This window comes from Parambassis ranga, chromosome 24 (genome assembly GCF_900634625.1).
Source record: "Parambassis ranga chromosome 24, fParRan2.1, whole genome shotgun sequence".
Taxonomy (NCBI): domain Eukaryota; kingdom Metazoa; phylum Chordata; class Actinopteri; family Ambassidae; genus Parambassis; species Parambassis ranga.
Genome location: NC_041043.1, coordinates 12,614,786 through 12,639,552, shown reverse-complemented (window position 1 = coordinate 12,639,552; position 24,767 = coordinate 12,614,786). Strand labels below are relative to the sequence as shown.

Sequence of the window (24,767 nt, the reverse complement as noted above, 5' to 3'; positions counted from 1 at the left end):
TTAACTTTTCTTTACTTTGATGGCAAAAAAGTACGAGGCAACATATCAAAGATAAAGCAAAGTGACTCAGAGCGCAGCAGTCGTTAGAACATTCAGACTTTCACTTCTGTACATTTTGTTGCGATGTATGATGGAGAAAAAACAAACACGTGGCTTTTTACAATGTTTTTAATCCTTGACAGTATCCTTTTTTTTGTGCAAAGTAATCTTCGTGTTAAATTGCAGCTGTGGAGGACACTGACAGAGCTCCTTCAGCCAGTTGCATTCAATTGCTTGTTTCTCCAGAGTAATCCGCTGGCCAATTTCAATCTTCCTGCATCATGCTCCTGAGTCCTGACCCCATCTTTGGAAATCGCCGCCGGTTTCATATCGACACTCTGCAGTGGCGAGTGAGAGGAAAGCGAGGCGACGACATGCAGCAAAGGTCGTGTACTGGATTTGCGCGAGCGATATCACAGGCGCGCACACGGCCTGCTGAGCTGCTAAGATGTGTATCGATGGTGCTGGAAGCTGACCTTGTGCGTGACCACCACTGACGGATGAGCCGAGATGGTGTTTGCTCAAATACTGCTGCCTCAATATTTACACGCAGGCAGACAGACGGGACAAAGAGAAACAGACAGACGCCTGCTTCTCTGTTTTATTTTAATGCACTTGAAACCTTGCTGACTCTCGGCTGGTTAGCTGCTCCTGTGTTGTTATTTACCCCTCAAGGTGAAACACTCCTATTGTTCTCAGAGAACTCATATCCTGTTGATGTAGTTGTTGCTATTGTTGTTGCTGTGAATCCTGATATTCCGCCTGCGCAGTGGTTTTGATCTTATTACATCAAAGGGGGCTTGAATTATAATGGTGAGCAACTGCAAAGCAATGCTTCTAGTTTAATTACACATGAAGATACAGATGGAGATATGATTGGTGTCTGATGAACATGTACTGTTTGGAGGGAAAACAACTGTATTTTCAGAATGACACTGGTATTTTGTTGAGTCCAATTGCATATGGGAAAGGTACTCAGCACAGACAAGAGGATTATAAACTTATCAACACTATACTATATATAAAAAACAACAAAAAACAGCAATATTATTTCATCTTGCTACTTTTCTTGATGTCAATATATTGTATTTCTACCAGCAATATAATGAAGACAAAGATTGCGCATGGTTTCTTACGCAGTTACACCATATTTTTCTTGTATCATTGTTGACCCTGTTGCTGTAATTTTTCTCTCTGCGCCTCTCAATCTTTCTCTCAAACTCAGACTCTCTCTCTTTTCTTCTCTCTTTCGCTGCTTTGCACAGTCTCTCCTGGGCCATTTGAGTTGCTCAGGGAGCTGTGAAAACGCTGTCTGTGTGTGTTTGCGTCTGCATCCTGTAGGGACTGATGTTGTGTGTTTGTGTGTGTGTGTTCACATGCAGGGACAGCGGAGGTAGTGGAGCATGTTAAGTCTTGCTGTAGAAACCCTCAGAGTGGGGATAAGGAGCCAAGGGAGGAATGGAGGGAAGAGAAGGAAGAATGGATGGTTGGATAGATACATTCATAGAGGATAGATGAGTGTCTCTGTGCGTGGATCGATATTGGGATGGAAGGACTGAGATTTGGATGAATGAATGGAGAGAGGGCTTGTTGGGGGGTGAGATGAGCTGGGGGAGGCATGGGAGGGGCAGATGATAACAAGAGAGGATGGATCAATGATGGATAGATACACAAGACATATGAATGTACGGATGATTAATGGATGAACGGGTCGTTTAACACTGCAAAGTTATCAGTAATGACCATAGATGGCAGACATTGAAGACAGCAAAATATGTTGTGTAGTGACTTTGTAGCAGTGGAGCAAATACTGAAAATGTCCTGTAGTCTGAGAGGAGACGGTTGCACCCAAGAATCAAAACTGAATGAGCTCAAGAATATTAAGCGAATACTAGGGAATGTATTTACACTATCAGTAAGTATTTTATTTTGAAAGTGCAGCATCTTCTGTCTAGCTACCACCATTGCTAGCACCATTGACCATATGGTCCAAGTTTCCCTTTAGCCTAACCAAGTGATAGACTGACCTATCCTTGTGCTTTTTGAGGTGCCTGATGAAGTTGGACGTTGTTGAGCTGGCATCGTTTGTCCTGACGCCACACACTCTGCAGGCTGCCGTTCGCTTGTTAGCCATCTGTTGGAAGGCGTCATATCCAAATGGTATCACAAATGGCACAGCTACAGGAGAGGTTGATGATTTGGAACCTGTGGCTGCACACATGCGTTTTGTTGCGCGTAATAACACATCTTATAAACTGAAATGAATGAAATAATGAAATAAATAATTCCATGAAATGAACATTGTTCACGAGTCAAGTCAAGTTCAAGTCAAGTCTCAAGTCATTGTTTCTGACTCATCTCTGCTATGGATGAAGCTTTTGTGTTGTCACCTGTTTGTGTCGTCACCCGTTTTGAGGCTCAGTGTGAGGCTCTGGGATGCTGTTTAGCTGTTGGCCATTTTTACCATAGGAGGCTATGGGGATTGACTCGCCAGCCCCTATGGGCTGCAGCATGAACTGCAGTTTTTAGCACTGCCACATTGGCTTCATGTCTGAGCTCCGAAGGTTGCTGCTTAACTAGCACTAAAGTAAGTCTCTTATCAAAACATCCTTGTCCTGCTCTGCAGCCTCTGTTAGCTTGTGCCGCATAAACTGAAATTCTTTCGAGAGCTGCGGTTTAAGGTTGTGGATTTTCAAAGTAATCATCAAAATGCACAAAAACAATTCATTTTGCAAATTGGGTATGCCTCTACACTGCTGTTGTAGGAGGCATAATGCTTTCTAGTTCTAGTAAAGCTGATCCTTTTCTCAGTCTGCAGTCTCATGGCTTAAAATCTGATATTTTTTCAGCCCATCTGTTTACCCTAACCTCCTCCACATGCAGACATTGTGGCCGTGTGTTGATGTCACCTGACGTCCTCTTTTGCTCCTTCATAATTACCCGACCTCTAGAGAGCTTTGTTACTTGGACTGAGACATATGGTGTTTTTGAGACACATGCTGTCAGTCTTTTTGGGAGGCCAGTCTCCTTTTTTGGCTGTGAGACCTAGTATTATAATCCATTATATTTTCTAGCCGTTATTACATTCACGGTTGGGTTTTGCCCAATGTCGCTTGATAAATGTTTCGATCAATGTTATTATAAAAGTGCTACTGTGGCTACATTTCAGCAGAAACTGCAGACAAAGATTTACAGTGTTTTACTTGAATTGCATTCAGCTGTGTCCTCTTCATTATGTGAGGTTTCTCTAGACGGACATCTCGAGCAGTCACAAAATTCAATTCTTAGTGTTGTAGAATAATCTGTTTATATTATGCTATGTCTGTAGGGATGACTATTGACAACAATGATAACATATTAAACTAAGCAGAGGTGGAGAGAGAATGATAAAACGTGGCACAACTCACATGACGCTACTCTCCATTGTGGTTGTGCGATGTGTTCAAATATTCCAACGATGCTTTTTGTGCATCCACTCTAAGCGCTTCTAGTTGAAAATACTTTCACAAAGGAGCCAGTGTCTTCACTGTCACTCTTCCTAGGTAACCAATCACACAGGTTTGCCCAGGACTTGTCACCCTGGTAACAAAGGAAATGAATAAAATGACTGCTCAAAGAAAAACCCATTTGTGGCTTCCGATCAGCTGTGTTACTGTTGTGTTGTAACAATATCACTGAAACAATAGTGCTGTTTTGATAAAATGCTGGACAGAATGATCCTCAGTGCCTTGTCGGCTCTTTTCTGCCAGAAAAAAAGACACTATTTATCATGTTTCTATGCTTTAACGATTTTTTATTTAAGCAACAACCTACATTATGATTAGCTGTATAGCTTTTTTCCTCCGATTTGATTTGGAGCATTTACCTTGGCCTGATGTGAGTAGCCAACAGTCAGACGAAGTGGATGTTATCCTGCAAGAATTAGACCAAAGGTTGTCTGAAAAAGTAGGTATGACCTTTATTGATTTATCTGCTAATGATCACCATCACTTGGTCAATATTGACTCTTCCATCAGAGGCTCAATGCACACAAGCATCAATGATTTTTAAACCTGACTTCATCCATTAGTGTTTTCAGTGGACGGAGGAAGAAACTGCGTACAAGCTGACATTTTCCTGTTCTGGCAGATACTCAGGTGATGAGTAGATTGATTTGATCTTGTGCAAAATTACTATTTGTTATTGAGAAACCATATTCAGCGAACACATGACCTTTGCCACTGAGTGCAGTCTGGGTAGATGATGAGGAGTTTGTTGCCTACGGTAACAGGAAAGAAACATTAGGCTATTAATGTACAGACAGAGAAGAGATCGCTTTCAATTATTTTGAGAATAAATTTAAAAAAGGACCTTTAACACCACAGTTTCAAACAATTACTCTTGGTTCTAATGTGATACAATTATTTTTTTGGTGCATCTTTAACAAATGGCGCAGCACGCTCTGCTCTGCCATTTTAATGACTTCATTCACTCATTATAACTTTTGTAATATTTGTAAAATTTCAAACCTACCTTAAAGAATATGCAGAATGCATGTAGATAAATGTACCTGGAAGTGCTATTTTTAAATAATAATAATGACATCTGGCATATGTCTAAATCAATCAATCACCCCTCATTTAATGTAAAAATCAACCTTGAGATTCCTTGTGTCTTAGTATGAAACAGTGTATGTGTAAAAAATTGCGTGCACTTTGACAAGTGACTTTTTGTTTTGAAACAGAAGATTAAACACATGATTTAAATTGCTGGTACTTGTTAGCCTCTGTGTTTTGGTTAGCATGGAATAATATCAGCATGGAAGAGTGTTTTGACAGGAGCGTTTTTCTTATCCTTGATGGGTCACATTCTCACTGCTGCCTGCCAAGGCCTTCTGTCACTTCTCCAAAAGCTGCCATTATTTTGATCTATAAATATATTACTTGCCTCTTTGTTCTCTGTCACACATACACACACACGCGAATGAACTCGCATTGTCATGCTAGTCACAAACTCATATCCATGCACTGTTAGGCATGTGCACACACAGACATGCTGATGCTGTCTGCCGGGTCTTTTACTCTCATGTCTTTCAGCATGAATCCAGAGAATCCTCTTCTCCTCACATGGTCCCTGAAGGCACCATTGAAGAAGAGTTTTGTTTCAGTTTTGAATCCCTTTAAGTAACAGAAAAGATATTGGGTGATGTGTGAGCCCAGAAAAGAGCTCAGTGTTACACTTTCATCTTTACCTGTAATCATTTTTCCTCCACCGCTCATCCCTCTCTCCATGCCCTCTCATCCTCTGCTCTCTCTTCCTCTCCTCGTTCTCCCTCTCAGTATGAATTGATTTAGTCTTATTACCTTACACACCTGCCCTCTGCTTTGGCTCCACTCTTATCTCCCTCTCACATAGACACACACTTATACCAACTACCGCCCTGTATTTTTTTTTCTTTCTGCTCTCGCTGTCATACTCACACAAACACACACAGACACAGTAATCAGATCTGGCAATCTCTTGTATTTTTGAATACAGCAGCTAAAGTGAGATACGGATACAGTGTCAGCTTTCAGCCTGGCTCCGTATCAGCATATCAGCCAAACTACAGTCACGTCTCACCAAAATAGAAGCACAGTGTGTGTTTGAATGTAGTAGACATCGTGGTGGCAGTGAAATTCAGTATGTGTATATGTGTCAGGGATTCCATACATTGTATGCTATATAAAGCCAATAAAAAATGACTCACATAGCCATTTTGGACACTTTTCAGAGTACTTATTATGTTTTATCTCTACATCTGGCTTTACATGAAACAAGACAGTAATGAATTGTGTGCGATGTGCTCTTTAGTGTCCTTGATGAAAGTAGAGATAATTAAAATATCACATAATCCTAGTGCTACATTAGCTTTTAAGTAGTATGACAGCGTTTGTAACATTATTGTAAACCTAGATAATACGTTCACAGAGGCTGTAGTTGTACTTAGATGCAGATATTCAGACTCACAATATGTTGTGAGACTTGATTTCTTTATCCTCACTATGTTTCTTATCAAAACTAGTTACTCAGGTCCCCAGCTATGCAGTGACTCAGAAGATCAGGATTTTCTCACCTTTTCTAAAGGCATTTGTTGTGGTAGTTTGTTAAACTTCCCCCACACATTTTGCAGCAATAGAAGGGGTTACCTTTGATGCCACACATAGTCTGACTATAATTATAATTAAGTCCAACTTTTAAAACCAAACCAGCGGTGTCTGCACTGCTGTTTGTGTTTATTTAGCTCTGTTTCTGCTGCTCTTTGTGGTGTGACATTTATATTGCTTAAGATTATATAGATATATCCATATCATACCTGCCAGTGTCTGTTATTATTATACCGCTCACGTCGAGGCAAGTTTTTCTGGAGAAAAAAAAACAAAAACTGTGAACTTAACAAACATGAACACAAAAGGGAATATCTTCCCCTGAATCCGACATAATCATTCACCCAGTCTGATGAAAGCAAGCCAATATCATTTGGCAATCTGTAGGGCTTTTTGCAGCGGAGGACATGATTGATTGAAATAAAGGGAGACGCTGCGTAATGCCGACACTGTCAGCTGTCCAATCCCCAGAAAGGATTTTATGATTGATGGCAGCCAGTAGCAGTTAGAACTCTTACACCTCTGCACTGCACTCTCAGCACTCATGGTGATTACATCTGTGTGTGTGTGTGTGTGTGCGCGTGCATATGTGTGTATATGAGAGATGCAGAAATAACACTGGAACAGTAATGTTTGTGTTCTTCTGCATGTGTGGGGTTGATTACTGGGGCAAGCATCTGCCTGCTTGCATATATTTTCTGTGTGTGTGTGTAAAGGTGATGGTGCAGTCTGTCCATGTGTGATTTGGTGATAGTGTGTGTTGCTGTGGAAACCTGAGTGCTAGTGGTGACTAAAGGAGGGAGTAAGGCAACGAAGGACAAGTGAAAAAAGTGTGGATAGAAGGAGGGAGTGGTAACCTGGGGATGGAGAGATGCATAGGAAGACAAATGCAATGAGGAGGAAGTGGAAGGTGGGAAGGGTGGATGGATGGATGGGTATATAAAGCTGTAGCAGATCGGGACAGAGAGACAAGGTGGAATAAAGGAGGAGGAAGGGATTGATGTAGGTGTAGGAAGGATTATGGTTGTCCAGACAAGAAGAGGTCACCAGTGGAGGTTCAAAAGAGTGAATCTGAAGCACCAGAGTCCACCAAGCTCAAGGTGAATCCATCCATTTAGAAGACCATGAGCGGACATAAACTTGAGAGCCAGCCTCTACTTAGCCTCTAGTAGCCAGACCCTGCAGTTTCTGCACACTGTGTTGTCGTCTTCTGTCAGCTATGAAGGCAGAGTAAACTCCTGATCAACTCCTTTCCCATCGCCAGTACAGGAGGCTGCGCTTTTGTTTTTTGTCCCTGGTGTCTTACTTCATCGTTAACACCTCTCCAGAAAACAACGTAAACAGGTTTGGTTCTCAATGTACTTTCTTGCCCTCACCAACTAACTGAAATAATAAGTTCAATGAATACAAGCAGCTGAAAGGAGGACTCAGTTGAGGTGGTTTAGGCACTTGATCCAGATGCCACCTGCCCTGGTGAGGTGTTCAGAGCATGTCCATCCTGGAGGCGACCTCAGGGCAGACACGCTAGAAGGATTGTATCTCTTAGTTGGCCTGGTAATGCCTCAGGTTATGGTTTTAAAATCATACATATTTGGTATTCCTCATCTCTGCTGGGTAGGAGATTTCATTCTGATGCACTTTTTGTTAAATTAGTGTAACTTCTCTTTACAATCAAATAGCAACCGATTAGTTCGGCAGTTTCACGTTAAAACGAAGAATATGAATCATCTGTGGAAGCTATAAAACGCTAAAAACATCAGCCAATCCTCCGGGTGGACCCTGCGCGGAGTATTGGCTGGGTGTCACTCTCTTCCTGCTCTGCGTGCACCAGAGAGGTACATGCATGATGGCCGAAGTCACAGACCGCAGCTCGTCCTCAGGTAATGCGTCCATGTGATTGGGAGGCGTGGCTTCGGGGTGAGCTCCGAGAGAAAGGATCATGTGTTTACTTTCCAAATCTGGCTGACTCACAGAGTTTTCAAAATATCCTACCCTACCTTTAACTTTCCTGCCCTGACCTCTTTTCACTGACAGATATCTGGTGAAGTCTAGATGCTTTCACACTTAATCTAATGGCCAAGTGTGTCAGCAGATTGATTCTGTTGTAAATGCTCAGTAAATCTCTGTAACACCTTGTATCCTTGCACACACTTGCTTACTTGCTTAGTTTCCCACAGGAGTGCAGAGAGAAAAGTTAATTGTTTCAAACACATAAGGTCTCTGCTGACAAACAGTGCTCATCTACTGATTTTAATTTAGATGGAGTTCAGTTTTCCTGAAAGTTTATTCACACAAGTCATTTTTATGGAAAGTATTACATGCATTGTTCTGGTTTGTCATTATAGCTGTCTACTTGAATAATGGGGTTTTGTTTTCACAAACACTCAACAAGTTATTTTTTATTACCAGCATCCCACCTCCCACCGCCCCGTATTCCATTAAATATTCACATTGTAATCCCAAAATTGATGGCGAGCATAAATCATATTTGAGAATGTGTGTTGGTATAAATGTGCGACTGTGTGCCTGAGTCTGGTTTCAGATGTAGGGTCAGTGACAGGGCAAACAGCAGGATAATGGAGACCGCTGTGTGTGTTTTAAGCAGGATCACAGCGGGCAAGGTCAGATGCTATTTGGACTAATTATAGACTGTATATAAAGATGTATGATGTGCCTCCATTTGTTGTACAAAGGTTAAGTGAAAACACCTCGCTTACGGGCGCTGCCATGATGGAAAAAGATGCCATATTGGAACAAAAATTCTGTGCAGTAGAGACCAAATCATCACACCACCAGCCAACTCTGCCGTGTGCTAACGTTTTCCATTAGCTGCTTATGCTTCGTCACTTCGTCACGATTTAATACACTTTAAATCACTATTTAAAAAAAGGCACCATTTAACACGTATTAGTGTGCTTAAAATCAGCTGACAACACATCATCTTTTTGCCACATCCACTAAGAGAGCAGATGTGGTTTAAGACCTACGCTGCATCTTCTGGGGTGCAGTATGTCTTCCATCTTTATGTACAGGTCATGGGACCAGTGTCTGTGTTAGTACGTTTTCCTGCCTGGTCACGCAGAAGAAGAACCAACAGAGTTGTTGTTGGTTATAGTCATGTTAGTTCGCTTGTCAACAAGGTATAACAAACTTTTCATGGAGCCTTGATATTTGCTTTTTTACCTGTACTTAATAAATCTCTACCTCTTCTTTGAGTAATATACCAATAATAGTTTGAAAATCCATAAATTGCCATGTCTGCACAGTGTGTAGGCTCTCAGATTACATTAGCAGCATGAAGTCTTGTGTGTTTGCTTATTGGGAGGAGGAACAATGTACACTCTGCTGATTTGTTTTACTCGCTGCTTCCATGTGGCAGGACTCAAGCAGCTCGACAAAATTGACTTCCTCAGGCTTAAGCTGCCGCTTTTCAGTAAAAGCAACAATTTTGAAACTCTCCATTTCAGTATTAAATCAAATATCTATACTAAGGCACTATAGTTTCCAATACCTGGCAGTTATCTTTTCAACACGCACCATTAGTAATTTGGGATCCATTTCAGCATTGCTTTACAGTGTTTATCTGACAGGAATCATAAGCCTGAGGCAAATTTTGGAGCCCTAATTTACAGTTCAATAAGAGAAAATGCATGTGGCATTCAGTCTCTCATGTATTCAACAACTATTGTGGTGCATGTGAAGTGGATTGTCGTGAAAACATTGCAGTGCTTGCAAGAGTTTGCTCTTCATTTTTTAATGCTTAACACTCCCTGCAATGCATTTGATACAGCTGCAAGCTGCTGTTAGTGTGTGTTGGCTGTGATATGTTTCACTTTTATTACATTAACAAAAGCAGATACAAGCCAACAGACAGTCTAAATAGTTCCTCTGAGCCTATTATGACTCTGAAATTCATGTTCCGCACACATTTCATTTAGTGTAATGTTTGGTAATTTTATTTAATAAATGTCCTAAGCTGTTGTAGAGGGTATTACAAATGAGTGATTCAGTCTTATTATGATTAATAATAGGGAAAAACTGAATGCATTACATGAAATTTGTAACTAAGAGTGGCAAAAAGATGCAGATCAAGAAGAAGTTGTGCCTAACTTGGTGCATCACTGCAAATTTGACATCTCTACAACAATAGGTCAGACAACACAAGCAACATTGAAGCAAATGGTTCTGTATAGAGTAGCAGCTGTGGTTTTCTGATAGACATTACAGCCTAAACAATTAATAAAAAAAAAGGCATTAATCATTACTGAAAATAATTGGTTGTCATGAATTATTAAGCATCCTCCTTTGTCCCACAAATGTTTCAGTTTCCATGAGCATATTCCAGCATCAACATTCAAAATAAATCACAGGTAAATAAAGGATTTATTCACATAATCATGAGCATGGCTCTATTGTAAGAGACTGGCTGTTCGGCCCCTAGTATCAGGTAGTCTGCTGAAGAAAAGCCACAGAGGCTTCCAGATTTACAGCATCATAAATGGCTTAAGTGCAATCTGTTGGTGGGCGTTTCTGTACAGTAAACACACAGACGTGCTTTCATGTCCACATGCACTGGGAGCAAGGGCTCTCTGCTCCACCAGCACTGAATGGGCGATCAGCAATGAGGCCTCAGTGATAGCAGCCAGAGTAATATTATGGAAATATGGCCACATTTTCTGCTTCATAACAGTGAGCAGGAGGAAATAAAGCGCCAGGCGCCCATTGATGCTATGAGCGCTGTGAGCACAATGAAGCTCATTTAAATAAGGTGACAAAGATGGCCGGCAGTTCATTGTCAGCTGGGACACTTCAGGTTCTTTTCATGTCTCCCATTCAGCGCAGGACACAAAGTTAATTTAGTTTTGGCCACGGCCCAGACACAATAAACCACACTGATGCTGTTGTCTCCCGACTTAACTGAAGGTGGTGAAACAGCTTGTGTTTAGAAAGTCCACCTAGAATCCAGTTCTCAGATACAATAAATGAACACATAAAAATACACGTTTGTGTTTTAGATTATGCTTTTTCCTTAAAGCAATCATTTATAATACCAATTACACAACACACACACACACACTCAGCTCGACACACACACCACAACCACCAATGATGTGGTTGATTTCATTCGGCTCCCATGAGGTCATTCAGGGAGAGAGAGAAAGGCCAATATCTACTTACCATTCAGCGAGTGTGTGTGTGTGTGTCTGTGTGTATCCGTGTGTGTTATTGTATTTGTGCAGCCTTAATGTTTCTTAGCCCGCTGGGCGTCCATCTGTGGGTTTATCTGGTGTCATTTCCACTCCTGCTTCTCCTTCTCTCAAACATGTGCACACACTTAAACTATTAAACACATTACTTTGTTCAGGTAAAACACAAAAGCACGACAAAAACCAGGCTTCCACAATGAAATGCACACTTTAAACATGCAGACACACAGATGCACTTACACCACATACACACAGAACCGGAGCCCCTGGGTGCTATAGAGGTGCCTCCTAATATTTCCTATTTATCATGCGGCAGTTGAACTAACCAGAAAGTACACATGCACACACACACACACAAACACACACACATTTTATCCTCATAAAAGCACTGCCTGCATAGATTGGCCATTAAGATATAAGAGTGTACCAACGGAAAACCATTGGTGGGCTGATAATTCATTTAGAGATTGACTGAGAAGGGATGCTACTGCATTTTTGTGTGTGTGTGCGCGCGTTGAATAGTGGCACAGAAACCGATTAAGAGGGAGAGGGAGAGAGGGAAGAACGGAGGCGTGGGGTGAGAGTGAGAGAGACAAGGAAAAGGAGATAATGGAAGCTAGGCAAGACAGAGAAAAAGATGGAAGGGAAAGAAGAGGAGGAGGAGAAGAAGAAGAAGGAATGATGGAGACAAAAATAAGAGAAAACAAAATTGACAAGCAGAGAATAGAGGTTTGTGATAAAGGAAATAAAAACAGGAGTGAGACAGGAGAATAGGAGGACCACTGGGAGGGTTGAAAGATAAAGAATAAGGGAAAAGGCAATAAGCAGAGGAAGCCGAAGCCATTAAGGAGCCAGGAGAGGAAAAGCAGGAAAACAAAAGATTGTATAACTCCTGTTTAAAACCACTGTAGCTCTACAGATCGCTGGGCTGGCGGTGTAGTAAGGTTTGAGAAATCTATCATGAATATTTAAATTGGGTATAAGAAACATATAATGTAATTCAAACAATGTGCTTCCACAGGTTATGTCCAGCTCCGTCGTCGTCTTCTTCTCTCGCTTTTGTCAAAGTACAGTTAGGATCAGAGCGGCAGAGCAGATGAAACACACTGAGACAAATCCAAGCATTTTCTGCTCTTCTCTGATAATGTCAGCGTTTCTTTGGTCTGGGCTGGATCAGACAAGAAAAAGGCAATCTGACAGACAGATTGAGAAAGCTTTCAGAGGCAGCAGGGAGACAAACAGATGGACGAGGTTTCTATCAAAAAAAAAAATCACTGCTAAATGGTTTGATTAATAGGGCACAGATAGGAGCAGCAGAGAGCGGGGTGGAAGAGCGGGGACAGGTGCGTTTCTTGAGATGATGTGTATAATATTAATCATGATCAGTTGGTCAATCATGACAAATGACTGTAAAAAGCTTGTGCTGCAACCTGCAATTATTGCTAATGACACATTCAGCTCAGTATCAGCGCACACAGCCCAACACAAACACACACACACACACACACACATGTTCTTGTTTGAGGCAGTCTAATGATATCTGATTGATAGTCTGAGAGCGAGAGAGATTGTCCTCCAGCCGCTGTGAATTCATGTTGTCTGGTTTTTGTTTGGTACATGTGCTTAACTGTGTGTATTTAGAATTGTGTAGATTTGTCTGTGTGGGTGTGTTATTATGCGGGCACTATTCAGATTTCGCAGCTATAAATAACCCTCACATGGTCTGTATTTTGAGATGGGGACATGCCATCAATTGTGCCTACAAACTGATCTCTTTCTATGAAAAGCTAAGGCTAATTGTATCAGTATTACTATATATAACAGACAATAAAAACAACTCACATCTGGCTTTTGTCTGCAGTGGGAAAGAGTAAAGTTTCCATTCATTACCAGTTTAAATGACCCATAAATATGACACATTAGGTTCCCTGTTTTGGCACGTGTTCATCAATAAATTCAGCAACTCTTAGTCCTATTTAAGTACTGACATATAAAACAGTCACCTGCCTTTATGTTGCTTTGATTACTAGTGTTGGTTATTTGCACAATAAGTAAGCTGGAATTAGACTTGCGGCAGAGAGAACAAATAGAGTTCTTTAGAGTTTTGTTCATGTGGGTGTCATGTTTGCATTCTTGCTGATCAGAGATGAGTCATGTGATCTGCCAGAACATTATGATACCGACATATTCTCAGTTGTTCAGTAATTCCATGAGCAGAAAATAAATCTTTAGACGTGTGGCCTGATGTCACTGGGTTGATAAAGCTGCAAACATCCCCTCAAAGAGGGTTGGGGGTGATGATTTGTAGAGTCTGAGGTTAGCGTCCACCATGATATTGTTGCTTTAATTTAGTGCCTATGCATAATAGGGCTGTGTATTGGCAAGAATCTGGCGATACGATACATCACAATACACATGTCACGATACAATACGATATACGGTATATCCCAATACTGTAACAAAGATGATATATATTGCGATTTTATATATATATATATTTTTAAGAGTATGGAAAGCCTCATCTGAATACTAGTAATACATCTTTCACAAGAACAAAATATTTAATTGTATAAGAACATTGCACAATGCAACTGTATCTCACATTCAAGTTGTTTTTATGCTGAAAGAGACAGTGTGCACCACAAAAGTAAGATGTTGAAATTAATGTTTGCTCATAAATAATTAATAAATAAAAAGATTTGGCCACAACTTAAATCGATACCAGTATCTCCAAATAAAATATCGCGATATTTCACAGAATCGATTTTTTTTCTTACACCCCTAATGCATAACATATTCAGTGTTTGTTTCCAAGGATGGCAAATATCAACTTCATATTGAGCTTTCCCAGTGATGACAGGGTGCATAATACTATAGTGACAAGTTAAACTGGCCGTAAGAAGCAAAATAAGAAAGCCAATATCAGAAGTTTCAGCCTTTATTGTTGTTTCCAGGCAGAGAGAGAAAGTAGCACCCAGCTGACAGAAAAACAAAGGAGCATTGGTAGAAATAGATAAAGACAGAGGGGTGGACAGTAACGGAGAGAGAGGGAAGATCTGTTGAAATACCAAACTGATTAGCCAGGCTTTCTGACATTTAAATGCCACGTTTACATAAAGAAATGTTTCAGAGGAATATTAATCACTCTGGTTAATTCACAAGGTGATGTGAAATGGATCCATTGCACTAGCAGCAGAGGAACAGAGGGATCATTGGAACAATGGCGTGTTAATGGTACTAAGAGCAATGTTACTACCAGGACATTAACATCAAACATATAGGTGTCTGTGTGGCTTCAAAACCTAGTGCAACATAACAATTACAGTTTAGAGCAGATGTAAAGCGCACACAAGGCTGCATCCATCTGGAAGATGAAATGTAAAGGCAGCATCATCTTTTAAGTCAATGGTCCGAACATGGCACAGGCCATTGAGTTAAAAGGTGAAATTATGTTGTCTAACTTGAAACATCTTCATCTGGACTTCTGGGGTGAAGCAACCTCTCAGCATGTGACATAATAGTGAGCGAAACCTTTAAAGGTATTTTAGCCTTGAAGTGCTTTGTCAGTGACCCAAAGCTACAAATAAAAACAACCAAAAGACTTAAAGAAGAGAAGACTGGAAATCCCCACAGTGTTTTTTTTTTCCAGAAACAAGATTCACAAGTCTATCTGTCTGTTTTTCCAGTGACATTCCATTTGAGTATGTCGGACGTCTGTGGGTTCCAAATTGCAGTGACAATTTGTTCAGGTGCTGGGGCTTATTATTGCAAATTAGGTGAGAAAATGGATTTTGCCTGTGGGCCAGCAGTTGCTCATGCTCGTATTTCTAAGTAGTCTGTCTAGAGCTGTAGTATGAAGATGAGTGACCATAATGACAGCCTACGAGTGCTCTTCTACAGCACAGCTTTCATTAACACGCTGCCATCTTGATCCATCTCGGTTGTTCCACATGACACATAAGGGTACTTACAGGGAGTTGCTAACTGGCTAACACTGCCTCTTCCCATCTGTTGACAGGCAACCACAGCCAGATTTATAAAAACTGACATTATGACAGGGCAACAAAAAGTGCAAAACTAAATGTGTATAATCTGGACAGGGATCCATGAACTAGGCCAGTACTTTTACTATCAGACATTACACCATACAAGCTTCAAAGTCTGATAGCCCTGCTTGACAGTTAACTACATTATAAGCTGGTATTCTTTTACTGATTACAGCTGGAATGTGAACAGTGAAGTTTCCATAACGGTTCAAGTGTTAAGTATTCTCATTAAGTTTGTGTTTTATTATGTTTTGAACACACAGCATTGATTAATCTGAACCCTGGGGCTTCTACAGTGCTACTGTAGTTTGTTTGTGTGTAGGTCAGATCATTGACATTTGAACTTGGGTGCAGAAATCACCTGAAGTCTTAAACCAGCCGAGCGATTTACATTTGTTTTACACCCCCTGCACATCAATATTTTTTCTTTGATCCCTGGCATGTTTCACCTGATTCACCTCTGCAGCTACAGAGCCACTATGATGAAGTGTTATCACAGAACAAACACATCCTCACAAATAAATGGCACATTGAGCCAATATTAACATCCTCTTGAGATTATATGGAGTTGAATGTGTGGACGTGTGGTCCAACATCATCTTATTATGGAACACAAATAGCCACAAAAGTACGTGTAAGGAGGTTGGAGGGGTGTGTGATGGCATTAATGCTGCAGCACACTTACCTCCCAGGATTTGTGGATGAATGTCAGTTCCATTTCCATTTGACAAAGAGTTTGGATTAGGCATTAAGAAAACAGGGGTTAGGTTTAGAAGAAAGGGCGGTAGTTTGGCTGACTTTTGCAACATAAAACTCATTGTACGAAGAAAATGGTTCTGCTGTTATCATGGTGACATGGTGACCCACAACAACGCGTGACGTGCAGGCAGAAGATCTGAAAGTTTCTAGACAGCTGAACTCTTATAAAGATCAGCAAAGTCATGCGAAGAAAGCAACGTCATCTGATGACTCACTGCTTTAAGTACACAAATGACCATCTTGTAATGTTGATTTAAGTGGGACTTAAACTTGGCGGTGTGTGACGGAGTGATTAAGGACATTATAGCTATTACAGATGTGATTGAAGAGTTGTGATGACAATGAGTTGGCCTGAATGGAGGAAATTGGATATTTAATGGAGAGATTTGCACCTATGATCGTCATTGTCTTTTTCCATCACCGCTCTTTTCCTTCCTAACCATTTCCCCCCACTGCTTTGCTCTCCCTCCGTTCTTTTTCTTTTCACGGCATCATTTCAGATTTTTTTTCCCTCTTGATTTAGCTCCCTACATCTTCCTCTGCCGTCTTTCCTCTCTCTCCGAGCCCTAAGTAGCCACAAATGGTCCCTAATAGCCTCCAATGGAGATGAATTGATCGTTGTGTGAACCAAATCGATAGGATGCTGTACACAGTGGGATACTGCGCAGGCTGGCGGCCTTAATTAAGTTAACAGTAAACCACGATTGCTTCAGAGTTTTATTAGGAGAATAAAGTTTACGATGATTACAGAAACAGAAAAAAAAATCATGTTTCAGAATGAAAGCTGTTGAGGGAAAAAGGGCTCATATTTACTACAATGTGTTTGTGAGTTGCTTGAATGTGGCTGCTTGTGTTGTGATGCTCCTTATGTGAATCATAATTTCGACATTTTCACACTCCCACCGCCTGTTTTTTCTCTCCACTCTACCCTGCTGCTTTCTTTACCACCTCTCCTCCGCCATCTCTTTTTCCCCAGCTTCTTCTCACTGTTTATCTCATCCTACCCTGTCTGACCTGATCTCCTCCACTTCATCCCTGTCCCCTTTCCCTCCCTCTCTGTCGTCTATAATGGGATGAGCAGCAGGATTTGATCAGCAGTTTTTTTAAAGGTCACAGAACCCAGCGAAAACTCTCAGCCAAAGAGCCAAGGGAATAAGGGAGGGAAGGAAGGGAGTGACAGAACAGAAACAGAGGCAGGTAGAGTCGAGGGCACAGGAGAAGAGGGACGGTGGAGATGGAAACAAAGGAGTGGGAAGGCTTTGCAGTAATGGAAGGAAAAAGAGGGAGGAGGCAGATGAGGTAATTTGCTGTTTTATGACAACAGATCTGTAACAGATGAATGCAAATTAAATATGTAAGAGGAGAAGACAGGAAGGAGAGCAGGGGGTGAAGATGAGGAGAGGAAAAGGGGTTTAAGGGAAATGAGAACATGGGAAACAAAGTGCGGATGGAGAAGATGACACATGATTTTCATGTCTCTTACCCACCGCCTCTTTTTGACATTCCTCAGTAACAGTTGGATCCTAATCACCCCACGCCATCTCTTGATGCCCTCTCATCAGATCTCTTGCTCTGTCTCTCTGTCCCTCACTGTCTTATTCTCTTTTCTCCTCTAGATAAAAGACACTTTTATCACCCTGCCCTGTCTCTTAATGGTCGCACAGTGCAGCTGTCTTCCTGTCTGTTGCAATAATTATTCTTTGATATCATTCTACCATTCACTATCGAATATACCAAAATCCTTCCTCCAAATTCACTGAAGGCTCTTGCGCCTCTGCGTTTTTCATCATCCTCATCTTTCTGCTGCTAATCTATTCCCCAAGTGTTTGATTGCCAGCGTCTCCTCGGTTGCTGCAGCTTCATGTCTGTGGTGTGTGTGTCTGTGTGTGTGTCTATGGAACGTTTAGCTTATGTGTTACACAGAGCAAGGGTGAGGGATTGACAACTAGGTCAGAACATCTCCAAAATGCCATGTCTTGTAGAGCGCCTCTGATATGCTGTCTACAAAAATGGTCCAAAGAGGGGCACACGGGGAGCCAGTGACAGGGTCACCAAAGGCCCATTGATGCACATGTAGAAAAAACAGCTTTAAAACATTGATTCTGACTGTGATAGAAAAGAGCTTTAGAATGTACAGTGACCAAGCTGACCCTGTTCATTTCAGCATGAAAATATGTCTTCCTTTCATTCATCCTGTGTGTCTTTCATGAAGCTGCTGGAGACAGTGTGATGCTCTGGGCAAAGTTTGAGGTGATGCATCTGAATTCCCCAGATCTGAAGCTCAGTGCTCCTCTCGGAGATTCCAGGACCTAAAATCTTGACACCCGAAAATTGATGCTATTATTTCTTTTAATAGTGCACCAAGCATTAAATCAAGAGAGAGAATAAAAATATATATGGAAATATAAAATTTCAGTATCATTTTGGGTTTACAGCAGCAAGGCAGGTTCTGGACATGGTTGCTCCATGCTACTTTCTTCTGTACTTGCGTATCATAAATTTAGCTTACACAGCCATGAAGGTCTAAAACTCTACTAAAAGCAAGACCATCATTCTGTTGGTGTTCTTCGACCATAGCAACTCTACAACATCTGGGAGTTTTATTATTGTGCCTGTTCTGTCCAACTCAGAGAATGAGCGTTAATTAGCAGCAGCTGGGTAAATGTGCAGGTGACAATCGGCACTGTTGGTGAAACATGGCTAATTATGTAAATCCAGTAGCAGATCCCGGAAAATTACACTCTCAAATCATAATTATTGTTAAAAACAAAAAGTGATTCACCTCAGCTGAAACTCATAGTGATTTACTTTTTCTTGGAATGCTACAAAACAAAACCATTTTGGCCACAAAATACAGTAGCAGCAGAATGATGCACTGCAGCTCTTCAGTTAGACTTCACATAAGGAGAGCAAATGCATCAGTCTATGCTAACAACACAGTAGGTGGAATAAACAGTTTTGGTCCCTGAGGGATTTTTTGTGCTGGCATTAGACAGATTGACAGAAGGCTGCATATCAAGTTGTTTTCTGTATTTTGTGAACCATACCCAAACAGAGACATACTGTACCCTGCAGGAATCCACAAGGATGAATGATACTCTCCTCAACTTTCACCTACAAATAATCTGCGCCAAATCAACACATATTCAGACTAATGTGCTGTGTCCACAGGTGGATTTAAAGTACAACTAGATGAAGAACCTGAATGTGAACGTGCCTCTGGCTTTAGCTGCAGTATTACTGAAATGAACATCTCTGTCTGCAGCATCAAAGTGTGTCGCAGCAGATCCCAAAGGACCCGGCTATAGCCAGCTTGAAGCTCCACCTGTACACCACTGAAGCTTTCATCAGCTCCACATATCAAGTGCCATATCCCAGAGTCTTGGAAGTTCTTGAAAAGCAGGGTGATTTCACACCTTTTCCCCGGAGCGGCTTCTTTCACTCGATTAATGAAATTCACAGTGGCATTAGGGCAGAACGGACTACGTGCATGCTTTGTCTGTCAGGAGACCACAGCGACTGAATTACAATGGGTGATGTACTGACGTAGCTGATGGCAGTTGTTTTGCAGCTGAGCCACGTAATGAGAACTACACATGAAAAGATGAGCGCAGTGCAAAAGAACAGATGGTCTGGATTTGAATATAGCTTTTATTGGTTCTGATATGAACATAGCAAAACACAAAAACTGCCAGTACAGTAGTTTTCAGATACTTGCCTTTTTTATTCAAATTGTCTCAGTCTCACAGTTGTGTTCAGTGATTAATCTTTTTAGGGAAAGTGTGTGTGTGTGTGTTTTGTGTGCATCCCAGCTGGAGTAAAGACTGTTTATATTATTGGCAATGAAAGAGGGGCCCCCAGGGGCCTCAGTAATGGGCTGGGAGGCCTCTGACTTTTTGTAATAGTCTCTGCATGTGTGTGTGCGTTTGAAAGAGGCCCAATTGCAGCACTATATAATGGTCAATGGTAGGACACACTTTTACATAGCACAATGAAGTAGATACACAAAGAAACAGAGACGGAGCCTGTCCTGCACATAAAGGCACTCACACAAAGAGCCACAATCTCTCTCCCTCACACTCACACATTGCGGTGCCAGCTGAGCCCAGTGTGTCCAATAACAGCAGGTGCTGTCAAGTGCAAGCACAGCAGACCTGCCCTGACATGAAAACACAGACACACACACACACATGGGTGGATGCACATATGTCAGCACAACACACACTCATTCATACTATTCCTCTAAATCTCACTTTCAATCACTGATATTAAAATGAACGTGTAATTAGTGTGGTTCATACTCACTTAGTTAGTCATTGTGTGTGTGTGTGTATACTTATTTATTGGCATGCCATATGGTCTCACATTGGGGGCACCATAAACTCAGCCATCCAGAAATGTGTGTGTTTGTGTGAGAAGAGAGTTAGACTACCAAAAAAATATGTTTTTTTTTCTGTGTTTTTAGTTTAGTTCTTTATATGTCTCTTTCTATTTCTCTCTCCCACACACACACACACACACACACACACACACACTCTCTCTCTCTCTCTCTCTTTGTGTTTGTGTTAATATATTTAGCAGTGCCATATCATACGCTGTGCTGACTTCATTAACTATCACAGCGTGAGGCTCCAGTGACTGAATGATAATAACCCACCATGCACACACACACACACACACACACACACACGCATCCCTGGGAGATTAACAGTGATGCATGTGTAACTGATTACAGCTTATTCATTAAGATGAAGCATTTGTGATTTATGATATATTATGATGTACGTCCTCTCTAACCTCACAGACCCTTTAGCAAGTTTTTTACAAATTGGCCAAATATACTGAAGACAGGTTAATTAACTTAATGAACAGTGCTGCTATTGTGAGTTACAGAATGGCATCAATGATGGGCTAAAGTGAAGGAGTATTTTTGTTTTTGATTAATCCGCAGATTATTTTCTCAAATAAACAAATATTTATTACAAAATATCTGATAAATGTAATAAAATAATCCCATAGCCTGAAGCGATCGCTTGTTTTGTCCAATCTATTACATATTCCACCAAGCATGAAATGTATGAAAGCAACAAATCCTTATATTATTTGGGACTGATAACAATAATTGCTATTTTGCTGCCAAGCTATCGGTTGTGTTTGTTACTCAGCAATGTTAAAGTATTAGTATTATTACTAGTAGTATGTATTATATTTGTCATATTAATACCAACAATCAACAGAAGGTGGCGGCACTTCAGCTGTCTTTGTTGCTGAACATATTTTTTGTCGAAGGTTTTTCAGTGATTATTGTCATTTTTCAGGAGTGTTGTGTTTTATTGTCCTGTTCACGAGCTGCACTGCTTCTTCTACTTTGGACAAGAAACTACATTGTTGCAATATTCCACCTAGTGTTTCAGAGTGGTATTACACAAAGCATACATACGTTTAGCATTAATTCACTTATTTACTTAATATTTGCCACTAATCTCTCCTCCTCCTCCTCCTCTTCCTCCTCCTCCTCTTTCCTCCCCTCAGGTCAGTGTGTTGGAGCGACAGGTGATAGATTTCCTGGGCTACCAGTGGGCTCCCATCCTGACCAACTTTCTGCACATCATCGTCGTCATCCTGGGCCTGTTTGGGACAATTCAGTTCAGGCCGAGATACGTCACTGGAGTGAGTTTACCGCACACAGACACACACACACATGCAGACGCCATCAGCTGAAATTATATCTCCTTCTGATTTAACCCCTTCTCTAGGATGAAAACAGCTCATGCGTACCTAGAGAGTGTACCATCAATAAAGCTGCATACAACTAGAAATACCACCCAGAGTTCATTCATTATTAAAGGATTGCTTGTGGTGAACGGAGATCATGCGCTGTGTTTATTATATATAAAAATATATGGTCATGTATATTGTATGTTTTAAGACAGTGAGTGTGCACACAGTTGGAGTTAAAAAAAAAAACTCGCCAAGTAGAATTATCTGTTTCTCTGTTCTCTGGCAGCTGTCGATAACATAATAAGCCTCCTCATGGCCCAACCTTACATCGTGTAAAACCTAACCAGCCCTCCAAAAACTGCTTCACAGGCAGCGACAACACTTTCTGATTGAAAGTCAGATAATGAAGGAGAATGAAAGTTTTATCTGAGTCTGTAAATCCTGCTGTCCCTCCACCAGTTCATTCATTCAGCTCATTCTTTCAGAAACGCACTCACTCCCAACAAAGTGCCTGCTTTCCCTTTCTCTCCCTGTCTGGTTTGATTCAGATGATTGGTTGCACTCTTCACAGTTGTTTTTGTTTTTCTGCATCTTAACATCATCAAAAGTGAAGCCTCCCTCTGTCTCTTCTCGCCGTTTCACTCGCTCCGAATGCAAGACATGAACATGCTTTTTTAATTCACCAACAAAGGCCTGTCAAATCTGCTCTGTGTCTCACTGTCCTCTCTCTCTCTCTCTCTCTCTCTCTCTGTCTCTGTGCAGTATGCAGCCTGGCTTGTAGTGTGGATGACCTGGAATGTTTTCATCATTTGTTTTTACCTGGAGGTTGGAGATCTGTCAAGGGTAAGGAAGATTTTTTTGGATTATTTCTGCATCCTCATCAAGTTGCATAGGTGGTGTCCAACAAACACCTAACATTACAGCATTTACATGCAGGATGTGAAGACACACATATTTCGAGGGATTTTATCACAATTCAGATGCAAGACTAAAGCTGGTAATTTTCACTAAATCCCATAAAAAATGGCTGAAACTAGCAGCATTCATTTGATGAATGTGGATCCCAAAATGATTTGAACATTTGGATTCAGTGATGCATAAGTGATGAAACATTCAAACTGCATAAAGTAGCCCAAATCTGAATTTGCTCATAAGTGGCTCAAATCATGTTCCTGAGTTGTTTATGTTAGTCGTATTGAGATTTATGCTTAACTCTTTACGTCACTCTGACATTTTTCACAGTCTGTGTATTGTTTGGTTTTTCAAGGGTTTGTTTCAGAGAAGCAGGAATCAATAGAAGGTCATACTGAGACCATAATCAAAAATTTCCTAATCCTTTTCCATTCATCATTGTCCTTTGACATCATCTGCTCACACCGGAATCTGACATTTAACCACATGTAAAAAAAAATATATATATTATGCATGCCAGTCCTATTTGTATTGCCTTATGGATGTGAGTTGAGGTTTTTCTTTTCAGACTGGCTTTGCAAAGCTTTTCTGCATTGAAAATGTGTCTATTTAAAAAAAAAAAAAAAAGCGATTATCAACTTGGTCAATTAATTAAAGCCAATCAGTGCTTCCATAAACAGAACAAATCACTTGATGGGAGTGCTGATTACAGCTGATTACACACTCAACGCTGTGGTGTCTTTCCCCCACCACAGTTTGCTGTAATTAACTCATTCTGATGGGCAGTTATGTAAGACGTTTGTTATCAGTTTAATAAATGTCACAGAACTGCTGTTATAACACCACGTATCATACATCCTATCCTTTGAATTACCTGATATCCCATCTTTTTATAATTATAATTAGTGCTACCTGAGAACGACTGTTCCCCAGCTCCTGTTATCTGTGGCTCACATACCGCTCGGCCCCCTCTCCCTTCTCTGCACACACAGACACATGTTTTTTTAAGTGTTGTTGCCACCCAGAAGTTTTTGCTTTAATTACATTCAAAATACAAGACCATCAGCCATTTAAGAAGGCTTGGGAGGAAGGTAGAAACCTGTGGAAAAGTGGTATAATGAGTGTTCTCCTCAGAAGAAGTTATTCAACAGACCAAAGTCAACACATCTGCTTTCTAATGTGGGTGAAACGGCGTGTTAATTAGCGACACCTTAATCAATTACCCACTGACCAATCAGAGAAATGCACGCGCAAACCAGACGGCGAACAGCTTGTTTTTATGACCAGAACAGTTTGCGTGCGCCTCGCTGAAGGGCACATCCACCTTGACCCAGTTGCTGAGGAGAGAGTGGGGAGCCGCAAAGTCCCGCTCCCCTCCTCTCCTGATCGGATTCACCAGCTGTTGTTTGAGATACGAATCCATCACCTACCGTTCCAGGGCTTGTTTACTGACCTGAGGGCTATTATTACACCAGACCACATGTAAAACAAGTATGGCTGTGTCTGTGGTCTGTTTCCACTCAAATCAGAACAAAGGAAGTCAAACATGACATGACAGCATAATGCCAAACACAGGCGGCGCTACTGTTAGCATATTGTCTGTTACTGTGTATATAACTTACCCTGGTAGTACTGTTATACTATAAATAAGCCATGTTTATTGTTACCGATGATGAAAATAGATTTATCAAGAATATAGTTATTTGAAAATCATAAGAATATAATTTTTAAGTGATGAAAATGTTGATCATTTGTCATATTATACAGGTCAATTAAACCGTCTGCCTCATTCCACTTTGCTAATAATAAACATTTAATGTACAATTCAGTATCAATAACAGCAGTTAAAGGTGAGCCATATTATGGATGTTTTTGATTATTTCCAGTACTAAACTGTTGTAATAAAACATGTAAACAGTGCCTTGACAAATATTCGTCATTGGTTAAACAGCTAAGCT

General features: G+C 40.9%; 1 protein-coding gene across 2 annotated transcripts in view; it reads left to right on the top strand.

Moving 5' to 3' along the window:
* The window catches only part of nkain2 (sodium/potassium transporting ATPase interacting 2), a 69,206-nt gene that overhangs the window by 10,427 nt on the left and 34,012 nt on the right, over positions 1–24,767 (top strand). For both annotated transcript variants that reach the window (XR_003669567.1, XM_028396586.1), the window contains exons 2-3: positions 21,709–21,846; positions 22,660–22,740. Coding sequence is in view for 1 of the 2 variants with exons in the window: in XM_028396586.1 (XP_028252387.1) it covers positions 21,709–21,846; positions 22,660–22,740 (219 nt within the window). In the remaining variant the exon portion in view is untranslated. The remainder of the gene's footprint in view (positions 1–21,708; positions 21,847–22,659; positions 22,741–24,767) is intronic.